General features: G+C 39.9%; 1 protein-coding gene across 7 annotated transcripts in view; it reads left to right on the forward strand.

Moving 5' to 3' along the window:
- LOC124274678 overlaps positions 1-14691 on the forward strand; it is a 200115-nt gene that overhangs the window by 70115 nt on the left and 115309 nt on the right. For all 7 annotated transcript variants that reach the window (XM_046710046.1, XM_046710041.1, XM_046710045.1 and 4 more), the window contains exon 2: positions 9409-10435. In XM_046710046.1, the coding sequence (XP_046566002.1) occupies positions 9549-10435 (887 nt within the window). In that variant the 5' untranslated portion in view covers positions 9409-9548. The remainder of the gene's footprint in view (positions 1-9408; positions 10436-14691) is intronic.

A 14691-nucleotide genomic window follows, 5' to 3' on the forward strand; every position in this document is an offset into this window, starting at 1 on the left:
CATGATATGGACTTATTAATTACGTTCTGCAGTTCCTGTCATCATTGTTTCAAACAACAGGATGCTATTAACATTGTTTCCCTTTACAGACATTAATCAGTTTGAGATATGAATTATGGCTACTTGAAATGTGCCTTCAGGCATATCAGTGTATCTTATTTCTTCAGATGATTTTATTGGTTAACGTTAATAATCTGATAAGGTTACCGTTAATAATCTGATATGATGCGCTGTCACAGAGCATGTTTCCATTGCCCCGAGGAACCACAGATACAGAGAATTCGTTTCTTTGACCGTTACTTTGACTGATGATATTTCCAGGATGAGGACACGGATTGGAACTGTTTGCGTTCATTGCATCCATTGATTGTGGCTCTCATATTGCAATTTTTTTTGTATGATTCTGGAAATTACTCTGACGCTTTCATTAACTTACATGTGACTCTGGTCTTTGTATGATGCATATGAAAGTCATTGCGAAACACTTCACACGGCATATACGGCTGATACACTTCACACGGCATATACACCGGGTACACTTCACACGGCATATACGCCGGGTACACTTTGCACGGCATATACACCGGGTACACTTTACACGGCATATACACCGGGTACACTTTGCACGGCATATACACCGGGTACACTTTACCCGGCATATACACCGGGTACGCTTTGCACGGCATATACACCGGGTACACTTTACACGGCATATACACCGGGTACACTTTGCACGGCATATACACCGGGTACACTTTACACGGCCTATACACCGGGTACACTTTACACGGCATTTACACCGGGTACACTTTACACACACCGGTTACACTTTACGGCATTTACACCGGGTACACTTTACACGGCATATACACCGGGACAGTTTACACTTTACACGGCATATACACTGGGTACACTTTACACGGCATATACACCGGCACACTTTACACTTTACACGGCGGCATATACACCGGGTACACTTTACACGGCATATACACCGGGTACACTTTACACGGCATATACACCGGGTACACTTTACACGGCATATACACCGGGAACACTTTACAAAATGCCTGCAAACAGCAGTGGTTACACACGTTTCAAAATCAAAAGTCTCTCCAGATGTATGAGAAAGTGTCCATTCAATAGTCAGATTCGTAGTGATTGACACATTGTAGTATATAATAGTTATTAGGCATATATGATTTACAAAATACCTACGTTAGGTACCGTGCACGTGTATGTTCTGAATTATTATAACGTATACGTATATAGTAAAATGTCCAGTGCTTGTGTTGTAATTTAAGAGTGTGGTGCATGATTACGTTTCTTGATTATTTTTTGATAATCTACATTGCTAGCACTTGATTGTCTGGTTTATTTTCAAACCATGGTCGTACGGCAGTAGTACTGCTGTGCAGTGTCAGTCAGAAATACCAATTGTTCAAACTGTGGGCGCTACTGGTGAGACAGGATATTCGTACCCTCTTCGCGAACAACTGGTGTTATCACCGATTTTCGGTGGTCTGTGTATAATTTTCTCAGCTATTTTCTCCTTTACGCCATGTGGAATCTGTTTGAGGGGTAATGACTACTGATTGCCCTCTTGTTTTGGCATGTCGTATTCACACAACCATTCCATATGAATGCTAAATGAATAAGGAATTGTATTGATTGTTCTATGCCATATGTACATGGTCAAGAGAACCGCCTCCGTGGTGTGTATTGAATTGTTCTATGCCATGGTCCCTGCCTGGCGCTCGGCATTGGTCATTTCATGAGTCAATTGGTATTTTCTACACATCAACGTTTATCTATCATGCATCCATGATATATCAAGCACGACGATTATGTATCACCTCTTTGAGAAGGTGTCATGTATCAGCTCTTTGGAAGGTGTCATGGGACGAAGAACACAATTATTTCTGTTATGTTATCCATAAAGTGTGTTCAATATTGTACGTCCCGACTTTTACAATGCCACTCGGTTATTTCGGAGCAAACATAAAGTAAACAATTAGATAAATCATGATTATTGTAACTGATTGAACTGTAATTGACCTACAGAGGTCATCGCTGGGATTAATTCTAACATAGAGGTAACTCTTGATGCAGTGTTTGTGCAGATGTATGTAAGATGTACGTAAGATGTACGTAAGATGTACGTAAGATGTACGTAAGTGTATTTCAATCGTCTTCTTTGGTCATCAAATACTGGTTAGAATGATGTACTGGAGGGAGATGATGCCGATGAACAGTGATGAGCTTGTGATGATTGTGGAAAGTTGATACTAAGCGACGTTCTACGGTAACTTCTCCGTGTAATCTGTAATGAAACTGAAAATCGCATTCAACAAAATTAAACGTTTGTGCACTACTAGGTTACAGACTTCTGTGATAATGTTATATATATTTATTAATAGCTAGCGTCCAACAGCTGTTACAATCTGGGCTGGAAAGTTACAGTAAATTAGTTTAGCCAGTTTTTCTCGTGTTCAGGAAGCCAAGGCACCATCCCCAGTTCCGCACCAAAGGTCACCTGCATGAATATTATGATTTAGCATACGTCACCGTCAAAATAACACATAAATACTGAAAAACTCGTTCCGTTTATTAACAGGATAGTCGTACGGTTGAAAACAAAACTCGTACACACCATCCTCCAATTACATTTCGGTCTGCAGCCAATCCTCTCTGTGAAAATCTTTAGTCAAGCGACAGATTCTGTGTGTGATAGAACCTTAATGTTCGAAAGTGACCATGATGAATTAAGTTTGATTGTTGGTGCTCTCTTACTTGCTTGCTGTTGCATATGGCGGCAAGGGACGCCAACAGCAGGTATTGGGTAGATCAAGATCAGTTTGATAGTAAACACATCAATCTCCATCTTGGAGTTTCGTGATTACCTCCGAGGGGTTTGTTTTCACGACATGTCAAATCAAATGTAATAATAGTATTATAACAACCTTTCATGTACCAGATAGCAGGTCCTGTCTGAGGATTAAATTACAGATTTATAGCTCTGAATGCGGTGTTTTGTGGCCAAATATTTCTGGTTGTTCTAACATGGCATCTTTGATGTTCTCAGGAAACGCTTGTGATCGCATCTTTAAATCTTCCTTTTTCCTTTTGTGCTAAGTCTGCACGTAACTGAAGAGAACACTGTGCGAATTAATGTCTTTCTCTGTCGAATAGTTTCTTTTGATCGTCGAATAAAATACTTACAAGATTTCGATTTGATCAACTTGTCATTACTGTTTTTGTGTTTTATAACACCTTGCAGTGTATGTTGAATTCCGCCAGGAAGTAGGGAAATATTCGATACTAAATGGTCACAAGAGGTTTCAAATATTTTTAATTGCAGCTATCGCTCCCAATTCGTACCTACATGTAACGAAAGAGCATGCCTTTATATAATTATTTAGTATTAAACATTTTCATTTATATCTAATGATACCACCCATGATGCATTATCGCTGAAGTCACATCACGCTGAAATACATCCTCTTTAAGACGTCGTCATATGAGCGAAATATTCTCAAGCATGACGTAAAACCCAATTTCACCTCACCTCCTCATTAAGCTTCACCATCACAGAACTATGAGGTATTATATGACGTCACATTCTGGTACATGCACTAATATATTAAAACCACGATGTAAACATACATACATAGATGTTATGAAAACATAGTGCTGAGCTGGAAATATTATTTCAGCTGAGTACCATTCAGAAACGGTCCTCCCTTAGATCAATGGAGCACGTATAGGAAGACATTATCAATCAGTTACGTGAAGTAAAGTAAGACGACACATTGCCGAAGGTTCATTGACCGGGTGTTCGATGCCATTCTAGGGAAGCCATCAAGCGAAGATCATGTCACGTGTGGGAGGAAGAGACACGCCCCCGGGAGAAGAGATGTAATAATGTCTCTGTTTCTAAGATACAGGCACTACAGCTGTAGAAATCTGAGTGGCAGGCTGTTACTATTGTTAATGTAGGTGTCAATATTGATGGTTACTGGGAGTATTATCGTGGGCTTGTGTGATGGAGCGATAGATATTTATGATATTGTTGGTGTTTTCATGTGTGAAGAAATTACATATTTTATTTCATCAAATGTTCAGTTTTTCTAGCGGACAATTGGCTTGCCTTTTTTGGCCATTTTTACCAGCCACCAAATGTGAGAATACCCATTGCTCGCGGACACCCGGTGTCATCTCTGTTCAGTACTGTTTCATCAACTTTGTCTTATGATATAGGCCAACTTGTACTCAGCTTTTAGTAGACATTGCTTACAATTATGGAAGGGTTTTGTCGTTAAATGACTAACATTATTTGTTATGGGTTTCGGACACTTTGTCTCGATTATCGTAACATAAACAGTTGTAAAACATGTCAGAAACTCATCAAAGACAAGTTTGTCCTAAACACAAGATATCATCCGCATTTACAACGTTTTTGTGACACAACCCGACTCGTTATGACAAGAGTGAACACTTACGTCCGAAAAAGGATGATATCCGATATTTATGATCCCACGAAAGGTTCAGTTCATTGTGTCTATGGCTTTATTATTCTTGTGTTTTACAGATTAGAATAACTCGAAACACAGAGGTAAAACGCTGAAATATATTTGGTGGTGTTTTTATTATAGTTCATATTATTATCGGTAAGTTTCATATAACGGTTATCTCTTTGGGATGCCTTTAGCTTTAATGATATATATTTTGTTTTTCTTTTCTTGTGTTTCTTGTGAAACATTTTCAAGTCCAGAAAACACTGCAGTTCCACATTATTCTAACCTTTGAGCGACATGCCGTACTTATATCCTTGAAAATAATCTCTCATAATCTCGAATAAGACAAGTACTGGAAATGCTACATGATATTGCTGGCAGATACAACTATGGTTGTATGTTGTTGTATAATTACGGTAAACATGTTGTTGGTAATCGATCTTGGTTCAATCAGTAATCTTCTATTGGTTCGGCCATGAACCGTTCCCAGACTGCTAAAGTAGGTGTGTTGTGGTGTACGTCAAAAGTTGGACTGGAACATATCCGCCGTATAATGGTTACAGGCCCGACCGCAGGTCTCGGTCTTGTCTGACAAGGGTATTTATTTTAGGCCTGCGTTAATTAGGATAAACAGCAGGCAATAAGGTTGTCATCGATAGATTGTTGATACCATACACACCATTAAATAACGGACGTTTTACCTAGAGACGTATTACACCGAAGCGTTCGATACAGAATCATATATATAGAACGTCATTAACTCGAATTCGTTTAAAACGACGTGTCTATCGATCAGGAAATATGTTTGCATTCTGGTCAAACTTGGCGTCGATGTCTTGAATTATGGTTAACTCGATGCTTGATTGACCCAGGTAATTTTGTTTTACTATATGTCAGTCGAACGAAAGCTGTGTCCAGCAGTATAAAGGCTCTTGTAATAGTGCGAGTTAGAACAGGCACGCACACCGCTATTCAACTGCACTAATTTTGAGAGTGAACCAGTGAGTATAGTTTTACGCCGCACTCAGATATATTCCAGCTGTATGGTGGCGGTCTGTAAATATTCGAGTCTGGACAAGACAATCCAGTGATCAAAAGCATGAATGATCTACGCAAGTTGGGATACGATGACATGTGTCAACCAAGTCAGCGAGCCTGACCACCCGATCCCGTTAGTCGCCTCTTACGACAAGCATGGGTTACTGAAGATCTAATTCTAACCTGGATTTTCACAGGTTCCTAATTTTGTAGGTAACGTTAAAACCTATGTTCCACACCTTTGATATCTGGCTTGATGCAGGATGTAAGGACTGATTCAGTATTGATATTGACGCCCACAGAGTGAGTACAACGATATATACATACCACAATGATCTTATTGAACACGTCATATCACGTTTACAATGAACATATTAAAGTAAATAATATGACATGCAACTGTCGTTCTCCAAAGAAAGCTAAATAAAGGTTCTGCGTTCAAGGACGTTCTTCTTTGCCAAATTCGTAATAACAAGGTATATTATTGTTTTGTTAACCTGGGTATGTTGGGAATTCAGGGGTGAAATTTTCACCAAGTCACACGTTGTTTAAACAGTTGTTTACATCCGAACCTGAGTAGCTGCAAAATTGCTGATGCGATGTTAAGCAATATTCGCATCCGATTCCTTGCTTGCCTAAGGTAGATTTGTAAGTTATCTATTTCGACTGGTTCCAGGTGTTCTCGCTGACGCTGGTTTGCGGCGACTGGGTTCCGATAATAGATCAATCAAAATGCCTATTCGTTATTGAAAAACGCTGAGTATTGTCAGAACAAACATGACCTGAATGTAACCCGTGATCCGAGAAATTACACCAAGATAAACGTTGATTTTGTGTCGCTGCCAAACGTGTTTTTTTCACATTGCCAGATTTGAACTTATATTTACTCCTAGTCACGGAACTTTGGACAAAAATAGAATCATATTAATCATACGACTCGCGGTCAATAGGATCGACGTTTCAGTAAACATTGTGACAGTGACGACCACACAAGTTGATAATAGACAAAATATGTGTAGTTTTTTTTAAACATTGGGACAAGTTTCGTTTGTACAATTTTCTTGTGAAAGCAATAAGGATTTGTTCTGTCTGGTGAAGTTTATATGATTACTTTGGGTCTTGTGTATGGATACAGGAGTAACCGGTTGTGTTGGGAGTTTAATGTATGGTTTGTAAATACAGCACTGCACCATCCTTGTTATTACTCATAACACATGGATGGCTAGGTAATGTGTTAGTTGTCGGCTCGCCGTGGATCCGGGTTCGAATCCGTACCTGGGTCAAGGCCATTCTTCCTTTTATGATTTGTTTTCTTTCGTTCATGAACATGTGTCGGTGTGGTGTCAATAATGACTTCCATGTGCACTTTGTAATACAGACTGAAGTAATGGGGGGAAGTTATTTGCTCACAAATACAGCGTGGAAAGAGCAGCAGAAATTTCATTACGGATTTGAAGTTACCGTGCCTGGTGCTCGACATTGAGGGGATGGGCTTGTGAACAAATAGTAAGTATGATGTATCTGAATGAGGTATCCCTTTAAACTGCGGCATGGTATCTGGTGGGTTGGCACTAAAAACGAACCGAAAAAAGTCCGGACTTGTACAAGCAGACAGAGGCACGCACGTCCCTGTAAAAGTGCACACGTTTAATCGCGACCTTGAAACCAATTACCCCCTTTTCGTCTCACCATATGTGGAATTAACGCAAGTGTCTATATGCGCTTGTATCCCGGGCACGTGACAACAAAGGATTCCTAACTGAAGGGAAGCGATATGATGTTATCAATCTTCATTCCATCATTACAAGTCCAGGTGCGAAATTGGTTACCATGACCTGCCTCGTCTTTATCACATTACGTTAATGCAATCAACACTGGAATTAGAGAGAAAATAAAAAGCCTTTCGCAAGTCTAATCTCGGTTATAGAAAAGCTACCAACTTGTTTACAATTGTTATAATACTCCTTGGGTCGTTGATGTGAAGTTGACATAAAATAATGGTTTGGAACAACTCAGAGGAAACCATGAACTGTGTATGTATAGGTTTGCTCTGTTAATTAGTGTTGCATTTAATTAACCATTTGAATTGTATCACACACAAACGTTAATCATGTGTGTGTCATGTACGTTCTTTACGCCTATTGCAGTTCCTGTTTGCATGCTATTTTACGCCGCTTTTAGAGGTACGAAATGTCCTAATCATAGTGTCCTGGTACTTATGGAATCTGAGTCAACCGAGTGGCTGACATCATTATCAAAGCTTTATTTGCATGCATAATGCATGATCACAATAGCCGTGGATTGGGAAAGACATACGTGGCTTATTGCATAAATTGCGATACGATAATTTTTATATATCTCACAAAGTAACACATCTTTAAAATCATGGAGGCTAACTACGTTCGTGGTCGTCCAGCAAAAGCAGTATTTTAATTTCTCCGTTTTTCATGAGAAAAGCGTCTTTTTAAGAATCATGGCTGTTTTGACATCATTCCCAGCGTGCCCCAGTACATGTTTCCCAGCACGTGCTAGTTGCGTCATATCTTGAGCTTATCAACGCTGTGAGCTTTTCGTTGAGAGTCTGTGCACTGTTGCTATGCGGACAGATAAGCCTGAGACGTGACAGCGTTGTTTAGACGATCTGCAAAACATAAGTACAAACTACATCGTAATTCACACCCAAAGGGCTGTGAATGGAACCTCCTATAAACTGTAAGCATCTAATGTGACACGCCAAAACAGTCTGCAGAAGAATTCAATAATTCATACGCATTTTATATGGTGATAAAGTGGAATAAGAAAAACTGCTTGTGAACTATACAAAGTATAACCTAGTTATGTCAAGTCTTTAAGTTGTCCGGCACAACTATGAAGGCAATATATATAGATTATTATACGAGTATGTGTGTCACGCTGTTTTAACGAAACGAGACGTACTAACGTTTTCCTAAGCGAAAGAAAGCTTAATACATGAATTCGTACACAGGTTTTCATAAAATCTGGTTATTCCTTTATTACTTATTATTTTTTAACCCTTTTAATAAGATAAACTGATTACGACCACTGAATGATATAGTTTCTATTGTGACGTCATTCGGTGCTTACGTCACAAGAAAATTCGATAGAATTCAACGATTCCGTCAAAATAGTGTAATGGCTGGTGCGCGTGAAGTGAAGTTTTCACTAGTGTCCGTGCGATATTAAATAGAGGATATTATATGAATGCCCATGTTATACTATGTTTACGACACGAGTGCCTAAATGTTGGTATTTCCCGAGCGAGAGCGAGAGATAAGCCGATATTTAGGCACGAGTGTCGTAAACATAGTATGATGTGGGCACGAATATAATATTTTGTTTATTACCGAAGTCGTCAAGTTGAGGAAGATAAACCCAAATCTACTTTCAAACACAGGCTGGCTATCCGCCGTCGCCGCATGTAGAGCGCAACGTCACAGAAGAAACGTGACGTCATAGCAATGTTCATGACGTCACGTCACCATGACAAAGTGATATTTTGCCCTAGGGCATCGTATGAAAAATATGAACCCCGATATGTTCGCCCTCGTAGGTAATAACTGAATTAAATGTAACCCCATGGGTTATAAATATCGCTATTCTGCCTGTCTAAAATTACGGGTGATTCGATATGTTTTGTGGTCACTACAGGGTTTTTTTGACAAACGAAGTGCCACCGCATGTTTAAATACCACAAATGGTGTGTTTTAAGCATGACATGTACTCAATGCAAATGTATTGGTAATGTTTATATCATTGGTATTGTAATTGTTGTTATTATTAGACCAGGTGTTGTTTATAGCATATTTTTAAAACATGTATTAACGTACTGCAGGCGATGACCCTCCCGACAACGTGACAGACGAGGGAGGAGGGAAAGACGTCTCCCCCGACCCTTCCAGCAAGAGACAAGCGTACCGCTACAACGCTCCACACCGTTGGAAGCGCGCCCTGGCTCCCCCCGACTCACCGAAGATGAAAAGAGTCCTCAACCGCCTTTCCTGGTCAGGGGAGAACACGTCCCCTCCGGGGCAAGACGTTTCCAGAACGTCACCAGTCTTCTGTGACTCGAGGGATGTGGCCAACACATTGCCCAAGAGAAGACCTTGCTCAGCGTCTTCAGTGCCAGTATACGAACCTCCGGTGCTTGAGAAGGGACGTAATGGTGTCGAGAATGGGGGTGTTGGGTATGACTCCCCCAGGATGGATATGAATGGTGCTGGGGGAAGCATGAATGCATCGTGTAACGCGCCTGGGAGACCATCCTGCCTGTACAAACAACCAAGATCTGTGCCTTCTGACTTCGGCTCTCAAACAAGACGCCACGACTCTTTCGAAGGTGCTCAAAGAGACATAGCCGATGACAGCAAACACCTTCGGCGAAGCCACAGCGACAACACGACGGAGGCATCGCGTTATAGGAAGTTTGATATCGTGGGAGAGAGCTTTGATGCAAGGTACCCCTGGCAAAGGGATGTGTCGGTCCAGTGTGATATGAATTATTGGAAACAATACCAAAAAACCGCCCCGCCAAACAGTGAATTCCATTCACCTGGACTTATTGACAAAGACAATTCTCTGGGATCTTCTATGACGAATGTGTGTTTGAGGAGAAGGGATAATTTTGCCAACAGAGGGAAGCCAAGGCCTAATTCAATAGGGCCCATTGAGAACAGCAAGTTTCAGAACGAATTGGCTCGATTCAGGGATGGTTACACACGACGAGGGAGAAAGTCGGAGCCTTGTCTTGGTCTGTTTCAGTCCCCGCCGCCCAACCGAACACGCCTTCCACTGGTGCTCTCTGATGACACAGGGTCAGTGTCCGACCTTGAGTCTATCATGGAGAACCCTGATGATGCTGGGTAAGTGAATGTTGATATGAAATGTTTTCGTGACTGACTTGATATGTTTCTCATATATGTCTCATCTCATATATAACATTAACAACTCGTAGATAAGTGATTCAAGCATTCGCTCGTCACGCCTATGGCCTAGGTTCGATACCACACAAGGCACTCACTCACTCATTCACGTTCAACTCGAAGCAATTGAACCATTGATAACAGTTTGTATCCAGTTACATAGAGTACTTACGAATTGACCTTGACGACTTGGACACCCAGGTTAAGATAGGCATCCAACAACATATGTTTGTTATATGAGGACCTGTGGGTCGGGCGGTCCTCGGTGACAGTGGTGTTGCGTGCAATCATACCCTGACGGTGTGGCTATTAATCTCTGGATTATTTGATGCAAATTGAAATATTTTAATGCCGCCACCATGTAGCTGGATTCATACTTTCCGACTATATCATAACCATGCATTTAAGTAATGTATCAATGTATTTAAGAGTCACTGTCAAATACCTAGACACCAGGTGTTGGCGAAAGTGTATTCTGCCGCCCCGACATCCATCACAAACACATGCAAAGGCACACCAATTTTTCACTCAATGGAAAACAGGATCATGATATTTACAAGTCAGAATAATAGATTGGTGTCACCTTTGAAATCTCTGAAGAAATATCATGGTCTATCGTACCTAAAAAATTAGAAAACGTAGACACCAATAATTCGAACTGCTGAAATGTTGCTCGACATAAAGTTGACTGTTCGAAAGTAATACATCCATGCAGAGATGTATTCGTCAGTCTGAATCTTTATGCACAGGGCGGAATTTTATAACGGTTAAGGGTTATCGTTTATATTTCTACTTAACGTATGTGAAATCAGATGAAGAAAAGTGGCCAACTGATGATTATTGAACAATATAAGATCATTGATATACCTGAAGCTAAAGTTAAATATCCTGGATAAACTCACGTGTTTTGTTGCAAATCCGAATATTCCCTTTCACATGCAAATGAAACATTTCAGCAAGGAAGTGAGCACAAATCGTCTTTCCAGAATTTCCGATCCCAAATTCCTCACCTTCACAGTCGGGTCACGTGGTTCATGTTTCGATGTTCAACTGTCACAAAGTGGGACTGGCATCAACATATTTCAAAGCAAAACGGTTCTGAAAGCCGGTGATATGTTTGTAAAATGGTTTTATGTTGCAAATGGAATTGATATTCATCACAGTGAAATATGAGCTGCCTTTAAAGTTTTTCGTTTATTAGATGATACATGGAGAGACGTGATGCGAATGAGGAAAGGGGGATTTTGTTACTTTATAATATTCGCATTGCGTGATAATCGTGATAATTCATTCCAGACATGCATATATCGATTGAATGTTTATATTGTTGTATTAAGTACTTCTATGGCTTTCTTGGTCGTACAAGTATTCCCGTCTCTGTTGCCTTTAGCTGCAGTTACTTTGATAGATAGTTTGTTGGCGAAATCTACCCTCCATCTATCGTATTGCCACGTTGTTGCATCATTTGTTTTCCGAGTAAGAAGCGAATTTGTACCCGTGACCATGTTTCAAATGTTTGTTTGTGTCGAAAAAGGCAAATTTATTGATTTTGAAAGATGGCATGTCTAAGATATTCATTAGACTAAATGTTTTAACAGTAATTATATTTCAAAACTAAATTCTTGCAGAAGCTTTCCCTAAGTGCTGACTTAAGCGGAAGTTCATATTTTGAATTGGATTGTACTGCCTAACTTAAAATATTATCAATTGGAAATCACAAACTCGACTGAGAGGTATAGTTTCTTGTGCCTTTCGGTTTATCAATATGGATTTCTCATCCCGGAACATAAAATATTAATAAACCTTGTCGTTCTATTTGTTTGGCACTTTAATATCATCTAGATTTACAGATGAGATTGAAATGACAACAAATTCAAGTTGGATTGTATTTTCAGTTTTGTAATATTATCTCTGATTTCTCCCCGACTTAACTGTCTTGTAAATGTTGTGACATCCCATTACAAGCCGGATGATATTTGTCATACCCTTCCCTGTCATATTTCAACAATAATGTGAACACATTACAGGAACATCCTCCGTATGTCAGGTTTAAATTGTTCTAACGTGATTTGGGAATCTGATGCATAGGGTTATTAAATTTGATTAACAGTTTGGATGTGAAAACGACAGTGTATTGTCTCTCGTTATACACCTTCAGTAAGTGATTTGGAACGTTTGAAAAGCGATATAAGCAGCATGCATTTAATGCATTGTTATTTGTTGGTTGGTTAACATCGTACGCAGTAATAGTCCAGCAATATGGCGGCGGCCCGTAAATAATAGCGTCTGGGTCAAACAGTCCAGTGATCAACAGCATGAGCATCGATCTAAGCAAACCATGACATGTGTCAACCAAGTCAGCAGCAAACCTGACCACCCATCCCTATAGTCTCCTCTTATGACAAGCGTGGTATGCTTGAGATCGATTCTTAACGGGATCTTCGCGGGCAGAATTGAATTAAACTTGACAGGCACGTAGATCGTTGTTAACTCCGAAATATACCTTTAGGACTCGACTTAGGATATATCTGCATATATATAGTTTATCATAGGTTTACGAATGTCGTAGCGCTACGAACTCTTTGTGGATCGGGGCCCAAGATCCATAAAGCATTCGTAAGCCTATAAAGTTACGACAGGTCGTAACGATACGAATGCTTTGCGGATCGGGACCCAGTACTCTATTGTCCGTCGTATAATGCTCTTCGACCTGATCGGGAGTGTGGGTGTTGGTCATAGAATCGCCGCGACGTGGACGATACTCATAGTATCAACCACTGGTTCAGATGTGCATAGTTACAGGGCATAGTGATATAGCTGAACTACTGTTGAGTACAGCATTAAACAACAACCGATTCCTCAGTATTCATCAAGTGGAGCGTTTTGCCGTCATGATTGCCTCATAATACAACTTATTATTGCTTTATGATACCTGGTATTGCTTTATGATACGTTTTATTGCATTATGATACCTGTTAATGCTTTATGATACCTGGTATTGCTTCACCTTCTTGTATTATGGCAACGGTAGTTCTATGGTAGCCCGTTTGTCAAATGAACACAAGAAACGTAGGAAAACTGATTATATCTTTGACGCGGTAGAATGTGACACAGGAGAAAATGAACAGGCTTGTTGACAATTCTTTCCTGGTAACGACCTTGATTTAGTTGTACTTAACATCTTAAAACAACAAATATCCCTGGAACACAAGCTATCAGTGTTATTCTAACATTGAAAGACAACACATTTTAATATAGACGTTTCAAACATATTCTTTGCGTAATATGATGACTTTTTAATTTCACTAAGGAACAAGGCCATTTGACTTCGTGTGTCACAACATTGGACAATTTAGAAATTCGGATTGATTTGTGATATTTTTTAATTGTTTTAATTTACATATAAACAAAACATACTTCATATTATTAAACTGTATCCCACGGTGGTGGAGAAAACATTCTGCAGATCCTCATGACCTCACCAATTGAAGTTCACATGTTGTGTTCTTAGAGTTCTAGTTGAGACCTTCAAGAGGACTTTACAGAAACTGGCACCGGATTTGATAATGTCAGTCCTTCAAGGCACGTTTTGGAAAAAAGTCCATTCTGCCCTATGCGTCATGTAGACACTTTTACGAAAAGCTACAATATATCCCTAAGGCACGAATCCATATTTTCTCAGCATCTTCCACATGTCTGTATAAATGCCAGTTTGAACATATGTTGTCGCTACTTGCTGTATCTTTGCCATATCTGTCGTCTTGTGCAGGTGGTCCTTTTCATATGGTCTTATGTTTTTGAATAGTTAAATTTAGATTATATCTGACAAGTGTTTATCAGATACAGCCGTTGTTGTATATTCGCAGCTTTTGACTCTGCATTTTCACATTAGTTCAAGATTTGCCATGAAACAATGATCATCGTGTATCAAGAACATAACGATTGGAAAAGAAAAGAACAATGAGTGTGTCTGGTGGTTCAGTATTCCGGCAATATCTCAGCGGAAGACCCAAGCAATGTAGAATCAAACCCGGACCTTCCGTCACTTGCACAAGGCCATAGCTAGCCCAGCGTATAGGAAGTCAATAACTGTCGGTGTAGATGAACCTGTCTCTTCTCTGACAATGGTTAGTTGTCCTCGTTCTGAACTGGTTCTTCATTGACTGGAAGTATGGGACAGGGAGTAATTTGGGATA

This window comes from Haliotis rubra, unplaced genomic scaffold (genome assembly GCF_003918875.1).
Source record: "Haliotis rubra isolate DU_JTF1 unplaced genomic scaffold, ASM391887v1 Scf193, whole genome shotgun sequence".
In the NCBI taxonomy this organism is placed as follows: domain Eukaryota; kingdom Metazoa; phylum Mollusca; class Gastropoda; order Lepetellida; family Haliotidae; genus Haliotis; species Haliotis rubra.